This window comes from Gallus gallus, chromosome 2, assembly GCF_016699485.2.
Source record: "Gallus gallus isolate bGalGal1 chromosome 2, bGalGal1.mat.broiler.GRCg7b, whole genome shotgun sequence".
NCBI classification, from domain to species: domain Eukaryota; kingdom Metazoa; phylum Chordata; class Aves; order Galliformes; family Phasianidae; genus Gallus; species Gallus gallus.
The window spans coordinates 102528915-102552575 of record NC_052533.1 but is presented as its reverse complement, the minus strand read 5'-3'; the positions used below and the strand labels follow the sequence as shown (position 1 = coordinate 102552575).

At 43.0% G+C, this 23661-nt stretch overlaps 2 protein-coding genes across 10 annotated transcripts in view; one reads left to right on the top strand and one right to left on the bottom strand.

The window, feature by feature from the left end:
- Positions 1-13170, top strand: part of TMEM241 (transmembrane protein 241) — a 99928-nt gene extending 86758 nt beyond the window's left edge. For all 6 annotated transcript variants that reach the window (XM_040688535.1, XM_040688513.1, XM_040688505.1 and 3 more), the window contains exon 14: positions 2043-13170. In XM_040688535.1, coding sequence (XP_040544469.1) covers positions 2043-2048 — 6 coding nt within the window. In that variant the 3' untranslated portion in view covers positions 2049-13170. The remainder of the gene's footprint in view (positions 1-2042) is intronic.
- CABLES1 (Cdk5 and Abl enzyme substrate 1) overlaps positions 1-23661 on the bottom strand; it is a 68505-nt gene that overhangs the window by 19861 nt on the left and 24983 nt on the right. For 3 of the 4 annotated variants that reach the window (XM_015278006.4, XM_025147895.2, XM_046938215.1), the window contains exons 2-4: positions 17551-17622; positions 14930-15022; positions 7751-7828 (exon numbers count right to left, since the gene is read on the bottom strand). In XM_015278006.4, the coding sequence (XP_015133492.2) occupies positions 7751-7828; positions 14930-15022; positions 17551-17622 (243 nt within the window). The remainder of the gene's footprint in view (positions 1-7750; positions 7829-14929; positions 15023-17550; positions 17623-23661) is intronic. The other variant, XM_025147894.3, reaches the window with a different exon arrangement.

Below are 23661 nucleotides of genomic sequence, written 5' to 3'. Positions count from 1 at the left end.
AGCGAGAGATCAATGAAGATTAGTGTCTCAATTTTTCACAGCTTTCTGATGTTTTTAAAAGAAGCCTCTACCTTCAGGACCCAGTAAGCAACACTGCAGTTATTCTCCCTCATCCTAAGTGTTTTACAAGGGCTCATAAGAGTCCTCTCTTCCTTTACATATGTTCTTTATTTCTAGGTAGCAAGATGGCTTATGTTATGGTAATAAAATGTTACTGTTTGCAGAGAAACTTGTCCATAAAACTGAGAATGTAACTCATTCTCTTGAGGAAAATCAGTGCAAAATAACACACAGTTTCTTTTCATTGTACAAATGAAGAGGATCATCCCAGCTTATACTCACACTCCTGCTCACAGAAGATCCTGGCAAACACTTGATATGAGATTCCTAGGTGACTTCAGTTAATCCTTTTTGAGTTCCCTATTACTAAGACCAACAATAAGCTGATCAAGTTTCTACTGGGAGAGCCATCATCTTTCCTCTCACTCCTACTACAGAAAACTTCACAAATGCCTCAGCAAAGCTCAGGTTGGATACCTGTGACTGAGCCAGTTAAATAAAATATTAAAAAAAAACCAACCTTTTGGGAGTCTAAATTAAGGCAGGTTGTTGTTTCTTTGGGGGGTAAAAGCAAGCTACTATCCCAAGAGTGCCAGAGGAGCTTCCCCACCCAGGTACTGCAGTCCTGCTGCTGGAGTAGGCCCAGCACAGCCTCTTCCTCACCAAGCCTTCCAAATCCCAAAAGAAACTAGGAAAGCAGGAGATGCCTCTGCTTTGCTTGCTGCAAAACAGGTGAACCATGCTTAGGGAATGAGTAGGATGGTTGTTTTGGGATAGCCAATGTGTAAGCACAGCAAACCACCAACACCAAGATCTTTGGGATATGGGCCCTCGCATGGCACCATGGGCAACAGGCCCCACACAGGGGGAGAGCACAGAGGATCAGCACTTGCAAAAAAAAAAAAAATAATAAAAAAAAAACAACACAAAAAACAGTAAGCTTTCCCTGTGTTTAAGGTATTTAGATGATCACTGGCACTGAGGAACTGCACAAACCAACATGCAGTAGTAAGAGCTGTTTACAAAATGCAGAGTAGGAAAGACAGTCCTTGCCAAATAGGCTTTCAAGTGAAGAAAACGTCCTTCCTTCTCTTCCTCATTTTCAGTTTTCCTGTGGTTTGTTTTCCAAAAGTGCTTTTTCACAAAATTTTCCAGGGATTCAAATAAATATTGAGAAGTTAAAATAAACCACAGGAACCCAGTGACTACCTTCACTTTATTTGATCAGGGAAAATGCAAAGAAATCACAAGACCAGCCCAGTTTTTGACAACATATGGGGAGTCACCCTGATTTACGTAGATAACTGTGTTCTATATGTGCGTACCATTTTCAGAAGGTGAGCTGCTGAGCAGTGTTAGAAACTACACTCAAAACTAAGCACATTGCTGCAGTTATCCCAGATGGGAAGAAAAATAAACAAAATTCGTTTCTCCACCTCAGAGATTCTCCTGGAACAGAACTGAGTAAGCTGTGAATCCGAATCTGTTGTGGGATGGTAAAAAGTTTTATTGAACAGGCAAATAAGAATCGAAACAGGAATTCTTAGCCTTTGTGTTTTATTAGTCAGGCAAGGATTAACAGAATACAAATTAGATAGTATTACTTTTGGAAGTGTAACATTTCTTTAATGAATCAAACATTATGATTTGATGTGATCTATAAAGCTCCATGCAGTAGTCCTGCTGGGCACTTGCTCTTTAAATGACAGCAACAGTTGAACACTTTAATCTGTGAATAATTCAGGAGCCTATTAAATATTAAATAGATTTGTAGACGCATGAAAAGGCCTTCTACCTACTGCAAAGGGAATCTGATAATTGTTATTTAGAGATGTAAGCCTTTTGTGTTTATGTTTTATGCTCAGTGATTCCTGACTGCTCAGATTTATTCCATAAGGAATCGCAGTTCACGAGATGTCAATAGAAAATACTGCTCTCATCCTTCACTGTAAGTAATTTCTACTTATTGTCTCTGTTTACAGGGATGAAGACAATGACAACTTTGGAAAAGATGTGCTGCCAGTCAGGCCAAAAGCAGAGTTTCCACTAACTGGGACTGACAGGTTTAATGGGTTGAGAGTTTTTGTACCCTAATTGCCATTAGTGTTGCTAGAACGACATCTCAAGATGCAATATATAGGGAAAGGAGGTGGAGAAACTCATGGAATGACTGCTCTAATGGGCCAGCATCCTTTTCTCTCTCCAGACATATTCAGATGTCAGATCTTTGTCTTGATATTTTGCCCAACATGGAGTAAAAGTTCAAAACTTAAACCTATTAGCTTTTGGGATTTGTTGCTTATCTTCAATCTGAGGAAAGAGGGAACCTCATAAAAACAAGCAATGGTAGCTCTGTAAAATTCACCTATGCAATTAGTTTTAAAATGTCATGTTGTGCCAGGGGCAGGGGGAAACAGTTTTCTTTGTCTTTCTATAATGCTAATATGTACTTGGTATTGGTTTTGTTCAGCTGAGTAGAAGCAAGGAAAAAAAAACTGCCTCTCATACAAAAATTGGCAAGAAACTTGGTAATAAGCCTGTAGGATGCACAAAAGTATGCTGCTTTGCTATGAGCTTATGTTTACTATCCTGATGGCAATTTAGAAGCTCTCATTTCTCCAGTAAATGTTTCTGTAATCACAGCAATGGTTGCTGGCTGATCTGCCAAAGCAACTGACTGCAGGAGTGCAGTCTGAGACAAACTCATCTAAAACTGTTTTTTTTGCCTCATTTTGCATACAACTTCCTTACCCAGTCAGAACACTGAAGACAGACAAAGATATTGCAATTTAGATAATGAAACCCTTTGGGAATGCCTGGCCTATGGGCTCATTGATCACTGCAGCTACATGTGATTTGGGATGATTGTATTGAAAACTTCTTGCTCTCAGCATCATCGAACTCATTAGTGATCCTGCCAGGCCTGCCAGACACAACATTAAATTCAGTGGTGATCTATCTTTAGAAACTAGACGAAACTGGTCTGCAGCATTTCTGAGAACAACACATTCTTTTTATCTAACGACTTAATGCTTTACTTCAGAAAAATGATCAATTTTCTGTGCTTCAATCCATTTGATTACTCATACTGTATTATTTTCTTTAACTGGAGGCAGGCTTAGTCAGATATACTCCTATAATGCTACCAGAGAGCAGTATTCAGCAGCTAGACTTACAGCAGGGTAACTTTCTAACCTCTTAATGAATTCAATGCCACGAAGAATAAACATGAGGTGAACTAGCTGGTTTTATAAGGACACATACTATCTGATACTCTGCGTTTTTCTGTACATTAGCTCATCACCTCCGGCCCCAGTGACAGGCAGTCATTCTGACCCCAGCTGATAGCTGGATGCAAAACCAGCTGGATCTGCATGACACTGCCAGCTCTACTCCTTCCCAGCTCCTTTACATTCACCTTCTGGACAGACTTTTAGAGAAACCTGGAAGCTCTGAAAAGGCTATTGTAACATCACCAACTAAAATACTACAATAGGTATGATTTCAATGTGTGAGTGAAAATGAATGCTTAGTTTTTGCCACTAACAAAAACAAGCCTAAAAAGCCCCTTTTCAAAACTTGTTTTTAAACTGTGAGCTGTAAGGATGTGTGCCAAAGGAAAAACAATTTAAAGCAACAGAACTGTAAAATCAACTAACTGCTACCTTTTCTCCTGGGGGGGAACAACACGGTACCTTTTTCGTTTTCTGTAGCATTGCTAATAATAACACACGTAACCTTACCATTCCCCTTTTTGAAAGTGCTCAGACACTATAAAAGATGAGTAAGAATTGGACTGCTTTCAGTTCTAGGCCTATGTCCCGCAAGTCACACAGAGCATTGCCAACAAAGCCCATGAGGATTGCCAGACCTGTGCAACATTTCCTTGGAGGCTGAAGGAGAAGTGGTGCCTAACAAAGCTCCAAGAGCACATAAGCAATGGAGAAAATTGGTGCCCTTGCTCCCACTACCCAGGAAATGTCTCTTCCAGAACTGCTACGTGGAAGCTGGTCCTTCCCTACCACACATGGGGCACAGCCAGGGTCCACGGAGCATCTTGGCACTGAGCGGGTCCTGGAAGAGCAACAGCACCAGGGTTCAACTCCACTTGCTGTGAGCTGCCACTGCAACCACTCACCTTTGACAAAGGAGGTGTGCACCACAGCAGCTCAGGAGTGGCACAAGGCACACCTCTGATAATATCCCATTTTCTGCCAATCTGCAGAACTATACAGGAATTGATCCTCCTCTCCTTCAAGGGAAAGAATAAAGGGGATGCTGAGCTAGAACTCTGGTTCCAATACTCATTGCAAAGCAGATCTTCCATCATTTTCAGTGTTGTATTTAATTAAGAAAAGGAACGTGAAGAGAAGTATTAGCATAACATTGCATACGATCCTCTAAATTTCTAAGTACTATTTCTAAGTACTCCACACATCCCTATGTGGTAACAGTATGCATGTTTCCCAGGTAAGCAAGATTTCATTCAGCAGAAAAAATCCAGATTATGAGTAATACTCTTAGCCACAAAGATCTCGAGTACATTGAGACATAGCAACTGCACATGCAAATCTGCAGTACTACTGACAGCCCTTCAGCTGCCTTACCACTAACCTGTGGACCACACAATGATGTTATATTTCATAAAAACATAATCAAAGCCAAGCATTCTACCAGTATTACTGGTGCTGCTAATAATGCATGCCTCTGCAGACTGGTCACTAGCCATAAAGAGTTTGTGTGTCTGCTAATTTAGTAAGAGAGGCAATACTGCTGTAACAGTGTAGTCAGTACGGAGCAGCTCTCCCATCACGGCCCTTATCTACCATTAAGCCATGCACAAGGTCTGCCAACTTAGGGCTGTAACATTGTAGGACTTTGGGGCTAAGGGAGGGCAGCAGGCAAGACTTCTGCTTCTTTCAGCTGCTGACTGCCTTCCCTATGTTGCTGTAATCTGGCTATGTTTGCATTTACAGCTACTCTGGCAGACTAGATGGGAGTTAAGCTCATTACCCAACTCTTGATCATGCAGACAGGTGAAGCTGTGCCTGCCATCGCACCACCCACAAAGATGTGGGCAACCTTACAGTAACCAGACCTGAAGAGGAGACGTTATGGCCCAGATCTGCATAAGTATCTATCTCTGAGTGATTTCAGCAGCAGGAATACACAAAATTCTAGTGATTGCTGCTGTTCATGACTTCTTTCTCTCCAACATACCACTCTTTGGTTTACACTTGCCTCTCTTCAACAAAAGAGAAAAGTAAAGCAATCAATTTCCCTGGCAAATGGTGTCCTCCCCTCTTAGCCCCAGCATGTGCAACCCGACATGCCTACTGAAACAGCAGGTAGCAAAATCTGCCATCCATCACTGGCAACCCCTGCTCTGCTCTGCAGTGCACTTCCTTCCAGAATCCTGCTGCAAGCCCTACTCTGGTGAACCTGCTGCTGCCTGGCTGCAGGGGAGGGGGTTCTGGGAGAGATATTCCAAGGGACAACTCAAATTTAGTCCTCTCGTGTTTCTCCCCAAACACTCATTTGTATTTGCACAGCCATTTAAGAACGTAGCTCGAGGAGTAAGGGTAAGGTCTACAGCGTATTTCTTGCATATGGCTGCTAAGGGGTCACAACGTCCCATCCATCCTGGCCAAGAGCACAGAATTTAGCTGTGTAGGCAAGAATTGCCTTTCAGGCAGCTTTTAAAATTGATCTGTTAGTGCAGTTCAGCTGCCAGCCTTGATACAGTGGAACTCTTCTGTGTTGCCTACAATGTACTGGGCACTGGCAGCCTCCCCAAACACAGCTGTGCCAGGAGGTCTCCTCACACGCTGCAGAACCTACAAGTTGGAGCAGAGGTGGAGAAGCAGCATCCACTCTGCCATGTGCTCCTGCCACTTGGAGCAGTCTCTCCTACATGAACATCCAACCCGCTTTCCTGCTTCTGCCCGGGCTCACCGTTTTAATTGCAGACATGTCCAGAATTCCCTGGAATGATTTTCTTCTCCTCAGCTAGTCAATAAAGTTTACAGAACATAAACCAGTCAGGACAGATGCATCAGCAATCCAGAGAGAAAGCAAAGCTAAAAGATGCTGTCACTACAAAAGGGTACCAGTGTCCCACTCCTACCACACATCCAAAATGTGTGTAGTAGTAAGCAGCTACTGTGCAGCCTGAACAGAGTGGCTACAGTTTATGACATAGTGCCTCATCTGTTCGTAGCACCAGCTGTTCCTGGAAGGGGGTGCCACTTAATTGCTTCTCTCTTCCTCTAATGCTCTGGAACAAAGTCAGAGGGTGATTTTTTTTTTTCATCTTGGCTTTTTAACAAAGGGAATGGGGCTGGATTGCTGTGTACTGGCACTTTTTACCTTCTCATCCCATTATGGATCCATTATGAGTGTAATTTTGAAGATATTTTGAAGATATAACCAGTCATCAGTGTTTCAAAATATATTCACTTTTCAACAAGGAAACAATTTCTAGAGGGCAATGGCCATAAATGAATGACAATGTACCACAGAAGAATGAACAAAGCTGCCAATCTGTCAAGAATTTCCCTCATGTGTCATCCCTGCTTAATTAAGGGAAAAATTTTCCTGTAAGACACAGGAAAGCAAGTCAACTTTCCTACAAAGGTACTTCCTTTCCTCTTTGCATTAGAAATAACCTCCCCTTCTTTTGAATTACTGATGCATGAGCAGATGTTGCAGATAGCTCTCTCGAATTAAACAGATGACTGAAAAATATGAGCCAAGTCCATCTTCTATGAGCTGGATGAACTTGATGCTAAATGATTTGTGGGTCTTTCAAACCCACCTCACCGTATCAGCCAAATACTTCCCCCAGGCTTGCGGGGGTCTGCAGGCACTGAGCCAACACTAACTGCTGGCAACTCTCAGCTCTCTAGGGAGTGGACAGGCCTTAACCCTCTGCCCCAGACACACAGAGCTGCAGCCCTGTGCTGCCCCCTCTCCAGTCATGCCCCAGAGCCTTGGAGATGTCACTACCTCCCTCAATCCAGTTTCATTGCAGTTTCATTGCAAGAGCAAAAAAGCTTTAGAGAACAGCTTCAACCCAAACAATCTTTTCTATCAGAGGTCTCAGCCCTTCCGGGGATGTAAGGAAGCTCTATGGAAGTTGCTTGCGGCTCCTAAGAACGTGTGTAGCAGTTGCCAAAACAATGCCAGCATTGCTACAGCTGTCTTTTTACGAGCTGAATGATCTGACCATTTACCACAAGTACAATTAAAAGGTATTATGTTCAGACTCAGTTATTTCCCAGTAGTACTGGAAATGTAGATAGAGTAGCACCGTATTCATGTGGAAGAATCAGAAGGCTAGGACTGCTTATAAAATCAAAGTTGCTCTGTCTGCAGTACTTATTTGGTCAATGATGAATGAAGTCAGAAGAAACAAAAAAGGCTGTGGATATTTCAGAAACACAAAATGGAGACAGGGTAGTTTTCTCTGGTTTAATAGACAAAGATACTACAACACGTATAAATAAAGTAGGAAGTGAGAATTGCAATTTCAACCTGGTAATGTCCCACAGTACAAACATTTCTAAATGCATTTATCTTTTCTCAGAGCAGATACTTAAAAGCATTAGCTTCTGACATTCTCTTATCTGTAGTCAGTTCTACATGCAGGCCCAGAAAGACTACATAGTATGTGTATAAATATACATACCCGACTTGGGTACAGTCTCGATATGGCAGCACTGAAAATATGCTACAGAAGGATCTTCTGCTGCTGATAAGGACTATTCTAAAATATAAAAGAAAATAAAAGAAATCAAAGACTAAAATTTAAAAATCCCACCACAATAAGCAAAGCAACAGATGTAATCGTTGAGGAATTCATAATCACAAAACTTCCATCACCAACCATTTCTCCCTCCTCTTTTTTATCTCACGGTAAGGTAGTGCATAACTGACTCTTTACAGAAATGCTACAGTATGTGCCTTATGCCGCAAAAGAGCAGTGGAGCCCCATCCCCTACGCAGGCTTTCTAAGAAGAACACATTGAACGCGCCTTACTTGGAATCCAGAACAGATGCTTTTCTAAAAGTCCCAGTGAAAGAGAGTCCACCAGAAGAGCCAAGGAGCTGTTCTGACGATTCATCAGCTCACCTAAAACACAGCTAACAAATCCAACAGCACCAGCAATCACCTGGGATACGCACAGCTCAGCGGCTGACTTCAGACTCTGCATTTATTGGCCAAAAAGTAAATCCAGCTACTGGTCACAACCTTTCCTCTGTTTAACTTGAGATTTTCAGCTCTCTGTTCTTGAAATAGAGTTTTATGGATCAAGTCAAATTCTGCTGTTACGATAAGCTTTCAAGTCCTTCCACTGCTTCTCCCTGAATCTTTTCCTGTCTTCCCTATCATCCTTCTCGGCCTCTGGGCATTACCACTGGATTCAGCGACTGCACAGTCAGCAGTGTCATCTAAGTTTCATTCTTACCTTTAAGATTAGTGTCTAGCCCTGAAGACTCACCTGCCTCTGTACAAAGTAATCCCATCAGCCCTCTTGGTTATGACGTTGCACTGACACTCAGGCGTGACTGATCACATCACCCCTTGCCCCTTTCTCCTTCAGCACCACATCTATCTCAGTAACTCATTGCCAGGACTGGATCCTCCTCCTGTAAACATGGCATGCCTTTGTTCACTTTGTGCAGGCAGGTAGCTCAACATTTGGCTACGTGAAAGTGCAATTTATATGCCTCAGAATCCAGGGCACTCTTGCAGCAACTATTTTGTGCTGTTAACCAGTTTCCAAATCTCTGTAACATCTGCAAAGCCACCATGTGGCATTAAATCAAATACCTTAGAGCAACCTATCTGTTTTACACCTACACTATTTAGCCATCAACCTCTGACATATCATCAAGAAACATCAAAACTACCTTCAGGTCAAGACTCAGTTTTCATAAAACTACACAGACTGCCAAAAGCTAAATAATTAAAGTTTTAGGAGGTGAAGCTGAGCAAGAAGCCAAAAGAAATTTGATTGAGATATAAGATATACAGTATAAATAAAATATTATTTATAAATATACCATCTTTCCTCATTAGCTTCAGGACACCAACTGTTGTACAATTGTACAACATATGCTGAAAAGACCCTTTTTCCCCCAGAACTAAACCAGTGGACTACTGCTTCTCAAATTCCTCTAAGACACAGTGATGGCAATTTCTACACTTCTAACCTTGTTAGTGTCACAATTTACCTACGTTTCACCTTCCTAGAAGTCTCCACTTGTGACCCAAAGTGCTAGAACTTATTGCTGGGCTGGTTGTCAGGGCTGTTTCACTTCCTTCTTTTGATTTTCTCAGCGTTGTCTATCATAGGTCCCTAAAAGGTGAAGATTTCACCCAAACTTTTCATCTTTGTCCTATACTGGTCAAAGTTGGATGACGAACTCTAGCAAGCTACTTTGTTCTTTATTGTCTGAAAATCAGCTTACACACTTCTAAGTCTTGTACCCCTCATACTGCTTTTAAAGCACAGTTTCCTTATGGAACCAGCTTAGTCATAGTTCTTGGAAAAGGCTCAGGCTCCCCAGAGAGATGCTGCATGCAAGTATCAGCTCTTGAGGAAAGTGTCAGCTCAGTTGGAAAAATGCAGAATAATCAATCTTCCCTCTCCTGGTTCATTCTATTACACCAATTCTACTTTCTTCCTTAAAAGTATATTTAAAAGCAAAGTGGTATTTACCCTTTAACACAGGGGGTCTCTAATAATGAACATACAGACAGCATCAGGAAACCCTCCCGCACCAGATGCAGTATGATCTGAATTCCACAACAGCCCTCACTTAAGGTAACTATCTCCTGTCAAATAAGACAGACTCGTGGTGCTGCAGTAAGTTATAAGCAAGGAGAATCATTTTTCACATTTGAGAAAGACAGGCCACAAGCAAGAAAACCCCCCCAAACTGGCATATGACTAATTTTGTGTAAGAACACTGCTTATTGCTGAATGGTTGCTAACCACAACAGCTTGCTTGTTCATTGAAAGCCTTGTTTGCTGATGTATAACGGGCTGCCCAGAGAGGTTGTGGATGCCCCGTCCCTGGAGGTGTTCAAGGCCAGGTTGGATGAGGCCCTGGGCAACCTGGTCTAGTAAATGAGGAGGTTGGTGGCCCTGCCCGGCAGGGGGGTTGGAGATTCATGATCCTTGAGGTCCCTTCCAACCCAGGCCATTCTGTGATTCTGTGATGTATGAAACTTGGCACAGATTTTGAGGTTGACATCAGAAAGCATCTTTGAATTCAGAAAACCACAGTATCCAGAAGGCATATTTCCCCCATTCCCTCTGGCTGCTTCTGGAACACAGCACTTCTACTAATGTCCCATAACTCCCTTAAAGAAAAATAAATGGGTGCCTTCTATGCCTTCACAGTTGGCATTGTAGACAACAACGCGAACCTACCAGAGAAAGCTTGACATATGTATCTGCAGGAATCAGGTCAGAAAGGAAACAAAAAGCATCAGCAGAGCCCCTGGGTTGTTTTTTCTTTTTTTTTTTCCAGATTTCTTTCCCTTGGGAACCAAACATGTTCCGTGAAACAGGGGACCCTCACTACATAAAGACTGTCCAGGCAGAGTGGGAGAGGAGCGCATGGCCTCTCCTCCACAGCCAGGTTATCAGACTTCCAAAGAACCACAAAGTCCAGAACCTTCTTAGAAAGCATGCTTTGGAGGAGGTGTGATGAAGGCTGGCTGCTCTTCAAGAAAGTCAGATTATTGTTTATGAGAGAAGGCCATTTTTCTGGATTTCAGCTCTTCGTCTGCGCCTGTGATGGTGCACAGCTCCAAATGAGCTCTCTCAGATAGGAGAAGCACTTCGAGTCAGAGGGGGTTTATGTGCCTTGACTGCCATTGTGCCACGTAGACACATTTAAAATTACTTTGTGCCAAAAAGTTCACATTTTATTTCTCACATTTTACCAAGAGGTTGTACTCATTACTATGGTTCAAAGAAACCACTATGTTGCAAGAGAGCTCTCATAACGTCCAACTGTCTGAGGCTCTAAAAGCTAATCCTCCAACTTCTTTAATGAGGAGTATGCTACGAAACTACAAAAATATACAGAGCATGAGGCTATCCTCAGAATCAGTAATTTGCCTGATTTGGGGAATAGCATGCTTCCTTCAGTTTCTATCGAGGCTCTATCATGTTGCAGCAAAAGACTTCGAATGTAAAACACGATATGTATCATATGTATCACATACATGCTGAATATTTCTTCATATGTGACTGATGATGTTTCTGTCCCTGTAGGTAAAGGTGAATACACAGGCCATAAATGCCATCTTGGTACCAGACTTTGGGAGTCTCCCAAGTTTAAGGTGGGCCTATGTGAAAGCGGTAGAGAATAACCATCAACAGTGGTGAGCCCACTCAGTCAATCTCTTAGCGTGTACGTGTGCATCACTAGAATTAAAAGGGCAGCAAAACAGACCTTTCATAGCCTACGGGTTCTGTTTGGTTTTGGCACAGAACCATACACTAATGGAAATTTGAGAAAGCAGTGGCACGGGAGTGGGAGAGGAGTATTGTTTTACTGCTATATAGGATGACTCCAGAAATGTTCTTGTCACATTCTTGCCCTGAATTGTTTGTTCAGCTGGCTCATGTTGCTATTTTGGTGGCCTGTTTCTGCTAAATAGGAAATCTTCTGCTTCACAGTTTATGGAAGTGACCACCAATAAACCTGCTGAGTAAAGGCACTAGGTCTCATAGGGTGAAACCACATGCTGGTGGCCACATTTCCTAACCCGTATGATTGGTTGGCTTGCCTTTGTCTTTTAATGGGAAATTTATTTTGTGTTGTTTTACAAGACTGCTTTGATAGTACTGTCTAGGAAATCTAGTCTTCCAGTTCCTTTAATAAACCACATCCTACAAATCTGAAGAAACTGGTTTAACCACTGCACAAAACTATCAACAGGAAGCTTTACAAAGTATTGCTGATACGCTGTGATCTGTGTAGGTGGTTTTTCTCTGTTCTGAAATATCTGAACCACTGTTAGACCAATGGCCGGTCCTGCCTTTGTGCAGCGCTGCTGAAGGCTTTCACCAGAGCACTGCTGCTCAACATGTGCCATCCCCAGAAATAAGAGGGGAAGAGGCCTCGGCACTCCAGGGCAAGGAAAGTCACAGGCTGAGAGCCACAAATAAGGGCAGTCAAAGAAGGAAAACAAGCCCTGAGCTACCAACCACACTGCATTTTTCTTTGCCATGAAACTCAGACACATGCCGGAGAAAGAATACCTAAAAGCACTAGTTATTTTAAGCCTAGCTATCAAATAAAAAAATATATTAGTGTAGATGCTTTCGAAGCTGAGTTCCTCAAGTCAAGCCACGTAAAAGGGCATTGTGCAGCGACAGAAGGGTCACAGGTTTTGGGGAGAGCTCCAAAAGACTGACTCCAGCCGGGCTGAGCCTTCCTGCACACTCACATGAGCTGCCTCGGAAAAGACCCTGGGCAAGGCAAGGAGAAAGGTTTCCTATCTACTGCAATACCTGCACTCCCCTGTGTCACAGGCAACTGTGGAGGTCTAAAGGACTACAGTAAAGGACTAAACTGTGAAGATCTAAATCAGAACCTCTGATTCTAGGTTGAACATATAAAGCACATTCACCTGACTTCCCAGGGGCCTTTTTCATCCAGAATGACTTAACTCCAGTGACTGCAACAGCATCCAGACCCCTTGGAAAAGCAGGGTACGTGCTCAGATTACTTACTGCTAGAGATAGCTGGCCCTAGAGGACACAAAGTGTTGACTTTGTATTTTATTTTTAGTTAACATCATTGTGACTCTTTGTCCATAGGATAAAAGCATTTCTAAACTGCCTCTCTTTTCTTACTGTATCCGTGTTCCAGATAAAGGGATCTTTATTATGATTATGGAAATATTCTGGAAAGTTGTGTCTGTTGATAAAGATAAGAAGCCAATTGAATAACAAAAGCTTACACACTGTTTTCTTAGCAAGAAAAATATTCTGTTTTATTACCAGATGCAATGACTGATACGTAAGTTAAGCCAAAATGCTGCACATATCCTGCAAATATATTTTCGCAACAGATGGAGAAAATGAGTGATTTTGTAGATTGTTTACAAACCATTTATTCTTTCTTTTACAGGTCGTGTTTCTATCAAGTTTATGCATGTATTTTATATGCATATCTCAGAAATTACTCCTTCTCTGACGAATTTGCATAATACTTTATGAATAAGTAGGGGTTTTTTTTGCTGTAAGAAAATCCCAGAGCATGAATATATTCATGTACAAAACGGACTAAAATTGGAGAGTTGCTTTTTAGAGTTGGATTCTACACGTATTTGTCGTTTAGACAATAATCAGCTGCTAGTCAGACAATAGCTAAGTCAATAGGTCTGCATGCGTCTGTCTGCAACAAAACCTGTTTCAAAAGATCTATCACTTCCCAGAGCCACATTCTGTGGTATTTACATTGATAGCTACCTTTCACTGTATTAAACTGCATATGTGAGAATAAATGCAAGGAATTCTTGCCTCAGCCAAGATAAACTTTCCAGAATTTGAATCATATAAGCTGTGGCTTGATGTTACATCAGAATTTCAAACTAAAAGAGAATTTTCATAATAAGAGAGGTAGGATTTAGACTGGATATAAAGAAAAAGGGTTTTTTTTTTACAATAAGGATAGTTAAAGCACTGAAAGTAGTTGTCCAGAGATATGGTGGATGTCCCATCCCTGGGGACACTCAAGGTAAGGCCAGACCAGTCTCTGATGTAGCTGTAGATGTCCCTGTTTGTTGCAGGGGAACTGGACCAGATGACCTTTAAGGATCCCTTCTACCTCAAATGATTCCATGCTGATGGTTCTATGATGATAATTTCTATGGATTCAATTCCACATTTGATAAAAATCATGAGCTATGCCACAAATTGTTTCACAGATTATATACATGGTTCTCAGTCACAGCAGTTTTACGAGAACAGATAAGTGCAAGGGTCAGCTCGCAGCGGGACAGTTTAATCTATATGAAACCTGGTCAGGTAACCTATTTAGGTTTGCGCAGAAAAGAACGGGATCATAAAGTACGTGGTGAAATTGTCTTAGGAAAAAGAACAGAGAGAAGAGGTGTCTTTATAAGCAGGAAGAAGGTGGCCTCACTTCTAAGACAGATGGCACTAGAATAAAGAACCTATCTGGTTGATGGGAACAAGATAGACACCGTGCCATTGCAGCAAGGGAGAGCACACTGCTGCACAACTCCACTGCTGCCTGTGAGATGGGTAGTGCACAGCCCCACTCAGGGTGTGCACAAGGTCACAGCTGTACCTTGTCATACATCTCCCAGCATCCCTGAGTACTCCCCCTGCCTATGCCTGCCCAGAAGATAAGGATCTCGCTTGTCATCTTGTCACAACTATCCCCATCTGCATGCTTACCAGTGAGCACCTTGCATGTGGCAGGGCACAACGGTGAAACCAGAACCTGTCACGTTCATCATTCATCTTGTAAGACTCAAGATAATCTTAATACCCTTCCCTACAGCTGTCTTCCTGAGTCAGGTAAGCCTTCTTCAATAGGCAGCCCTGACAATTTGGCTAACTCTACACTTAGCCCTGCACTCCTTCGTAGACACAGGCCTTGCAAATCTATTGACTAGCACTATCACTGACTGGTATGCAATCCAATAAGGAGCCTGCACTTTCATCAGCTACTTTAGTGTTCTGTATTGACTACTCATTTGGTAATGAGAAGTACACGCTGTCCTGCTTCACAGGGATACTGAACCTTGCCTGCTCCCATGCCCCATCAGTTGCCCCTGCAGAAGCAGCCTTTGCATGCACAGTACCTGCCATTTCTGGTGTCGTGCTGCCTCATGTTCTTGATAAAATGAACCTTCTTAAAGTTCTTTGGTCTGGGTGATCCTGAGAGAGTCCGACATCTGAAAAATAAATCAGTCAGGGAAAAAAAAAAATTATATATAATAACTTATAAATATATAAATATATACTCAGTTCCCTGCTGTACAGGCGAGGAGCCTAAACAAAGGCAGGAAGGAAAGACGAGACAAATGATCTGAGGCACCCTGTTTTAGGAATCAGCAAGAACAATGAAGACAATAAGTCTGGAAATGTGACAGCTCAAATAAAAAAAAAAAAGTATTTAAAATAATAATAAGGCACCACCACCCCTCCCTTCACACAGAAAAACACATTTTAAAAAATCTCAGCAAAATAAAACTTCCTGTAATCTGCTGTGACAGCTTAGCTTGAGCTTCTGGAGGGAAAAACTAATGCAAAACAATATGTGGTAGATCCTGATGAGATTTTTTTCCCCTCACATCAACACCCCTACTTCTGCATCCTTCTCGGCTATTGATAAGGGAGCTACTGAGAAGTTTTCTTGTTTTAACTTCAGAAAGATTTAAAATCTTTCACTTACAAGGGTAATTCGTGCTCGCTTTTAACTCTATCACTTCCCATGCTCATGATGGCAGACAGAACAATGGAAAATAAAACGAATCACCTCAGGAAAAAAAAAAAAATTCCTCAAAATATTAATCCCTAAATTTATTTTACATCTGAACACACCTTTAAGAACTGCAATTTGAGAAAGAAATTAGCAGAGGAAGGAGAGATGAGATAAACAACAGTCTCTCCCTCCTTCCAGCCTTTTTAATCAAGAAACTACAACATTCTATGTAAGCTCACTCCATTTCATCTTACTGCCGTTCTGTTCCAAGTCATAGAACACACACACCAGAGATAACTCCCAAAAGAGGTGCAGGGGACCAGCACAGTCCCTCTGTGTTGTTTGCCTACTTTCACATCCTCTCCTACACACAGGCAGAGGTTGGTTGTTTCCTGGCCTACTGAGGTTGTTCTGTTGGACACCCTCTCTCCTACGAAGAAAGGTTGAGGGAACTGGGCTTGTTTAGCTTGGAGAAGAGAAGGCTCCGGGGAGACCTCACTGTGGCCTTCTAGTATTTGAAGGGAGCGTATGAACAGGAGGAGGTATGTCTGTTTATGAGGGTGAATAGTGATAGGACAAGGGGGAATGGTCTTAAACTGAGACAGGGGAGGTTTAGGTTAGATATTAGGAGAAACTTCTTCACCCAGAGGGTGGTGACACACTGGAACAGGTTGCCCAAGGAGGCTGTGGATGTCCCATCCCTGGAGGCATTCAAGGCCAGGCTGGATGTGGCTCTGGGCAGCCTGGTCTGGTGGTTGGCGACCCTGCACATAGCAGGGGGGTTGAAACTCGATGATCATTGTGGTCCTTTTCAACCCAGGCCATTCTATGATTCTATGATTCATTCTATGACTGAGACTGCAGCCTACCGGTCCCAAGCCACCAGGGCACGCCAGTCCCTGTAGATGCCATCGCTATGCCCCCATGGCCAGATCCCCATCACTGTGCAATTTCTGCCTTCCCCCATTAGTAAAACCCTTACAGTACCCTCTCTCTCCGTGGTTGCAATTAGATTTGTTTCCTTCTTCACAGCAAAACAGCACTGAGAGAGCAGTTCTACCAACTCTTCTGCAAATTAGCGAATAGAAATACTGCCGTGCGAGCCACGCTTTGTTTATATCTTTTGCCAATTATATTTGTTTGAATCATTTATGAGAACACTTCATAACACGCCGGTAAGCATTCAATGGTAAGCTTTGCTAAAATAATCAAGTCTTTGTAACAGGCCAGTTGGTACAGCCTCTGCTATTAAGTCTTTGCTTTGAAGTAAGCAGAGACAGCCAATCTGCATGTGGATAAACAAGGCTATAGGCTAAACACCAACATAAACCAGCTGAATTACAGGTCCCAGGATAAAGAGACATTCAACATTAAGCTGCTGCCCAGCTGAACAGCTGACCTGGAAGCATACCACGCACTGGTCAGATTACTGATCAGCCCATTTCTGAACTGCTAAACAGTTGCTCCATTTTCCATCACTCCAGAGGATTGCCTAGTGACTAATTACTGCAGTCCCCAGAGAAGCTGCGGCCTCTTGGATGCAGAAACCAAACCGCAACGAAGCTGATGATGTAACGTGGATGGGAGGAATGAAGTAGCAGTCACAAATCAGCACACAAAGACAGTAATGCTGGTTACTGAAGTGAGATTGTGTGTGCTGGGAGAAAGAAATACCTTAAAAATCCATAGCAAACAATACTGAAAAATAATAGTCTTAAAAAGCTTATTTAATTAAAGCAGCTGTACCTGTGTTTTCAAAGTAGGAAGTCAGGAACTACCCATTTTTATCAGTGGCAGCTCAACTTCTCTATTTATCAAATTTAAATAGCAGCTTTCCATTTAATATCCTAGAGATAGGAAACATGTACTTCCCACTGCCTACCACCCTGCAGAGTGTGTGGGGTTTCAATACCATTATTCATACGAAGAACATCTTAATGTGCACATTCAACTACTGCCTCACAGACCAATAACCGGACAGAGAGTAAATAGAATCACCTGCGTAGTGGGGCATTTTCCTCTATGTCCTCCAAAGTCTCCAGAGAAGATCGTTGGGAGATCAGCCGACGTCTACAGAAAAGAAACACAAAACATCACCACTGATTAGGGTGCATCACAAAGTACTCTGAGCTGCTATTGAGTAAAGCTTACAAACCACAGTTAACTATCCAAGCCACACACATGGGTAATAACCAAGATCCGTTTCTGTTCTTGTTAACTTATTAAATCTATTTGATTCCAACCAGAAAAAAAACCAACCAAACAAACTTATTTCACACATGCTTCTGCAGCAAAACAGCAAGTGAAACTTCACATTCCCAACAGCTCCTCCTTAGTTTGGGCTTGCAAGTTCTCCCTTCTGTAAGGGTTTAACACCCACCCACCAGCAGTCCCTCACTTGCTGCACTGCAGCTTGCAATGCCATAAGGGGGAGGGAGATCTTTGACAAAATAATGCCAACGTAGCTCTGCAGGGACCAACAGTCATCCACACTGTCACAGGGGACACTTCTCATTCTCTCTATTTCTCTTTGCCCTTTGCCCCCCCTTTTTTTTTAATGTCAGTCATTTCTCAGCCACGTTCATCTCTATCTCGTCACTTGCTAGGAGTGACTAAACAGAGGAAAATGCTGACCAAGCTGGCATTAAAGGGTACGTAAATGCCATCTGAAAAGGAGCTCTGCTCATCTCTCCAAGCAGCATCAAGCAGTTTGTGCTTCAGACCAGATTTTTACAGCTGAGTTTGATCCACTGTCAACCTCTGCAAAATTAAGTTGTGAAGGAAACCTCACTGTTATGCTGGTAGGCATGGAGGGAGCTTCCAGCACAGCCTCACTGAAGCAGCTGCTTCACCACCTCCAAGCATCCCAACAGCAGCATAAAACTGGGAGCTGCACGCTGGCTTACAAAACCATCATGAATTACAAAAAATGTGTATGGCACAGCCCACCCAAAGCAGAACATGGAAAATCATATTCCTTGCTGGCAATCACCAAATCACAGTCAGCCTCTTCTCCCAGGTAACAGTGACAGGACTAGAGGGAATGGCCCCAAGCTGTGTCAGGGGAGGTCCAGGCTGGATAGTAGGAAAAACAGCTTCTCAGAAGGAATGGTGAGGCAGTGGCACAGGCTGCCCAGGGAGGTGGTGCAGTGAAACCTCCATCCCTGAAGGTTTCCAAGAAAAAGGTAGGTATGGCATCGACGGTCATGGTTAGTGGGCATAGTGGGGATGGGTTGATGACTGGACTAGATGACCTTAGAGTTCTTTTCCAACCTTAATGATTCTATGAGATGGAGAAGTTGGAGGTCTCAGCCACCGGTATCGCTAGCATAGCAAATGATAACTGCTGCTTTTTATTACCGCTGTATATTAGGTTAATAACACACGCATCAGTTCTGGGACAGCTTTGAACACTGGTCACCCAGTTGCCTGCTCACTGTCTCAGTTCCTCTTGCATCCCTTGTTGGTCTCAACTTGTTACACACAGCACTGGGATTCTGCCTCCTGGCTTCTGCTTGCTAATCCTGAAAGCCACACAGGTTGACTGGGAATCCCTGCACCTCTCGGCACAAAGGAGCTCATGCTGAGCTTTACCAGTAGTGACTTTGCAGTGCTTCGGGGACCTAAATGTGGCAAGTTAAGTCTGCATGGCTTCTGAAAGAAGTGGGGGAAGCTCTGTGCTCATCCATGGCTGGAAAGGGAGCATGAATAGTTGAGCTCCCTCCCAGCTAGCGTGAATGTAAGCAAAACCCTGGATATGTTCATCCAGGAAGGAAGGAAGGAGCACACAGACCACCAGAAAAGAAGAAGCGTGGGTCACACAGAAGCTGACAAAGACAGACCTCGGGGCTGCCCATGCTATCTATCCCCCGTGCTGGCAGCCAGCAAGGATATCCAGCACAGCATCTCACCCAGCTGTGAACTGCCACATCTTTCACCTCTCCCTGAGCTGTTCCTTTTCATCAGCTCAGCTCCTGGCACACACACAGGAGCACGGCTGAAGATTTGCAGCAGCTCTGCTTAAATCATTTCATACCACCCGGGAACCGCACCCTCTTTCCACTGAAGAAGCTCAGCAGCAATGAAGTACGCACCATTATTCTGCTTTTAAATCTTTACTTTGAGGCCTAATTAAGATGGCCTAAATACCAATATTTATAAGCCTTCCACAGCTGGATATTATACCAGAGATGCCAACTAATGAACTTACCTGCTGTGAACTAACTCACATCCTGTGCCACGCGCTTATGAAGAAAACAGTTTTGGAAAGGCAAAGCTTTTGAAAGGGGAATACAAGCCAAACCAGTTGTTCACTGCCTTCATTAAAAATTAATCACCTCGACTCACATTTAATATTTAAATCGATCCACCTTATTTCTTTCTGCAGGCAAGCGGTCAGGGCTTGTCTATACAACTTTCAACTGGGTTACTTTTCAAAACATTGATTAACGTGCTAGAGCAGCTGCTCTGTGTAGAGATTAGCAGTGAAATAAATAACCCGCACTGGCTGACACCACAAATCACCAACACTTTGATGCAAAGCTGTGCTGATACCTGTTTTGCACTGAAAATGTCCTATTACAATAATAACGAGGGGACAATCCTTTTGCTGTTAAGTAAGAGATCAAAACAAAGTAGCCCCGTGCGACTCATGCAAGATTCATGCTTTTTGGATAAGTCTTCCTACAGATGCATTTGAATGCAAGAATGTTCTAAAATCTACGGGGAGTGAATGTTAGCCAGGTAATGAACACTGAAATGCAATTGTTCTTACTCATCAAATGAAAGATGCTTCAGGAGAAATGAACAGCTCTCCTAATCCAAGCAAAGCCTCAAAAACATACCCTCGGTTTAACTACTACTCCTATAGGTATCCCCAGCCCCTCTCCTCTCACCCCAGTGCACACAGAAGCAAGCAGTGTTAGCTCTGGAAGACGATAACTCCCAATTGTTGGGATCAGCCCTACAGGACTTGGTTGGCTGCAGTCTCATGCAGACTGTTGGGTTTTGTTCATCTGTTTCTTTTTTATCTTCAAAGAATGTAATATCACTTTCCCTTAAACCTCGATCTAAAGTATTTTCTTCTCTCGTTTCCTCCCTGTTTCCTGTGCCACTATTACATGAGCACAGAAACTACTAATAGCCTAACATCGAATTTCAAACCAAAGCCAAAGAAAGACACTAAAAAGATACTTGATGCACTGGTATTTTAAATGGTTGTTTTCTAAGATATTCATGACCTTGTTTGCACGCTGGATTTATCTCTGACCAGCTGCTTGAATCCCCGTAGAAGTTTCTTAAGACTTAAAATGTTATCTGTTTCTCCTTTACAAAGTCAGATTAATATGTGGCTCAATTAAAAAAAGAAAAAAAAAAAAAAGGAAAATGAAACAAAGCGGTTCTGTAACCAAAACTGCAAACAGTCAAATAAAGTACTCTGCAAAAAGATCTGTTGTAACAAACTCATTCATCTATAGAAAATTATCTTCATTGTCAATTGCTGCAAAATCCTCAGCTCAATAATGTTAAACCTACACAACCGTAAGCCCCTTAAGACAGGAGGTGATAAAAAACAAAGCTGCAATCAGAACACTGGATAAATTCACCCAGGAAGGAAGGAAGCAGATGATAATCCAAGAGATAAGGGAAAATAAATCCATGCATAATGACCTTCTAGCACAGCTAGGAGACTGGAAAATAGGAGCTGCATTTTAAATGTGCTTAATTTCTGTGGAAGTTGTGGGTGCCGGTCCCCCTGCTTCTGTTGAGATCACAAACCTTCAGGGGTATAGGCACTGAGCAGGTAGGGTCAGCACACAGACCTGCAGCATCCATCAGGGCAAGCGTCCCCAGTTTGCCCGAGGGAGATGAATTTTCTCCAGATTTTTACAGTCTCACCAAGGAAGTGGGCCTCAAATCATCCCCATTTCAACCCACCCAGATATAGTGCCGCAAAGCTCCTGAAGGAGCCGAGCAGCACTGCCTGGGGAGTTACCTAGCCATGCTCAAACACACAGCTCGGTGGTCAGGGTGTTATGTGCATCCCAGCTCCAGGGGATCAGCATAACCAGGACAGCTTTCCACAAGGCTTTTGAAGACCTCCCAGCCTTCGGTCACCGCAGTAAAACCAAGCAGCCACTTCTCTCCAACCCCATCAACCTGCTGGCTAAGCAGCATACCCACACCCCCAGGCCCAAGCTGCTGTCAAGTAACACATCCCTCTGAAATATCATACAAGTCAATTAACAACCCCTCTGAAATGTTGCGCAAGTCAATTAATACATCCCTCTGAAATATCATAGGCATCAGCTGTGTGGAATCGTGGCTCCCTCATGACCCCTCACTGCATGACCCGCAACTAACCCAGATGAGGGCCCGCTAATGAGTCACCTCTTGCCCTCTGCCTGAAGTTCTTCCTGGGTTTCCTATGTATCAGCTCGTTTTCTTCCTATCTTTTACCAGTGTGCAGGAAGACAAACACAGAAAAAACAACCCTGAGGCTATTAATAATTACTAAGGAAAACAGAGCTTCATGCAGCTACCCAAACTGGCAGTACTTAATTATGCACTATCATAATTACAAAGCAGAGCCTTTCTCTGCAAAAACATGCGACTCAATTCAGGACTTTAAAATTGCCCAGTGTATTGGCAAGGCTATCCACATCAAGAGTTAAGGCATCTGGCATACACCAAAAATGGGGTATTATGTTAAGTCAGCTGCCCAATCCAAACATATGCACAGATATATACCAAGAGATATATACCACGCTGTTTAGCTGTCACACCCAGGCAGGATGAAAACCTGGTTTAAGACCACAGCCTTCTGCAAGGTGTCTCTGGCACAGAAATCCTGGGCTAACATGGCCCCAGCAACCTGTTCCTATCCGGGTACACGTTGCAAGGAGAGAGGCCTTCAGACCTTAAGCCAGACATAACTAGAACAACATCCTGCCAAAATGCTTTCTTGATTTTCATCAACCCATTGGGCAGAAAGCAACGGGATGAGTGGAAAGCTATGGCACGAACATGCATGTTTCCCCCCAGAGTAGATGGCATCCTACCTCTACTGCCATCCAAATCCTTCTCCAGGCCTCACAATACGTACAGTAGAGGCTTTGAAATTCTGCACTCAAACAGCTGCCTGCTGACCTGCCTGCATATAACTTCTAAATGTAAAAAAATATTGGTCTTTCTGTCTTGAAGGTAAGACTACTATTATTTATTTGCATGCAATTTATACCAGCGTCAAATACACAGTACAGAAAAGAAATGACTAAGAAAGAAGGAAACATGACAATACTAAAGTATCCTACTGATTTCTTACAGCGTGGCAACGCAGAATAAGATCTTGTTCAAAAATAATAATGTAGTTTTACGTACATATTCCTTCAAATGGACCATAACTCTCTAGCATGACTCTGTCCCAGTGTCCCTAAGGCATCATCTGGACCTATCTTCTTTACTGTGAGGGTGACGGAGCACTGGAACAGGCTGCCCAGAGGGATGGTGGGGTCTCCTTCTCTGGGGACATTCAAGACCCACCTGGATGCTTTCCTGTGTGACCTACTGTGGGGAACCAGCTTTGCAGGGGTTGGAGCAGATATCTCCAGAAATCCCTTCCAGCCCTTACAATTCTCTGAATGCAAAATCAGGAGTGACAGATCTCTGAAGAGACAGGGGACTGGCACAGGAATTGCTGAGATGAAAACTGTTCATAGACAGTACAGCGTGCACACATGAATGTGTGTAGGAAAGCAGGAGATAGGGTTGTCTGAAGCATCCTGCACAATCCAACTTGATATACATTAATTCTTAGCCTTACTAGAAGGCTTTCAAAATTAGGCAGTGATATGAAATCTCCGATGAAGGAAACAAAGAGGATTAAGTCTAGTTAACGGAAGAGCAATCACCAAGCACTGTTGAATCTGGGGCCCCTTTCATTTTACCTTCCCCAGCTGATTTCCTAATTCACTGAAGACAGATCTTGTTTGAAACCTACCATCTCCTCCCTGTAGCAGCTGCCTCTGCACCCTGTCCTCCTGCTGCTAGTTATGCCCAAGCCATAACGAGAGCTACAGCAGCAATTCAGAAAGATTCATTTAAAGGCAA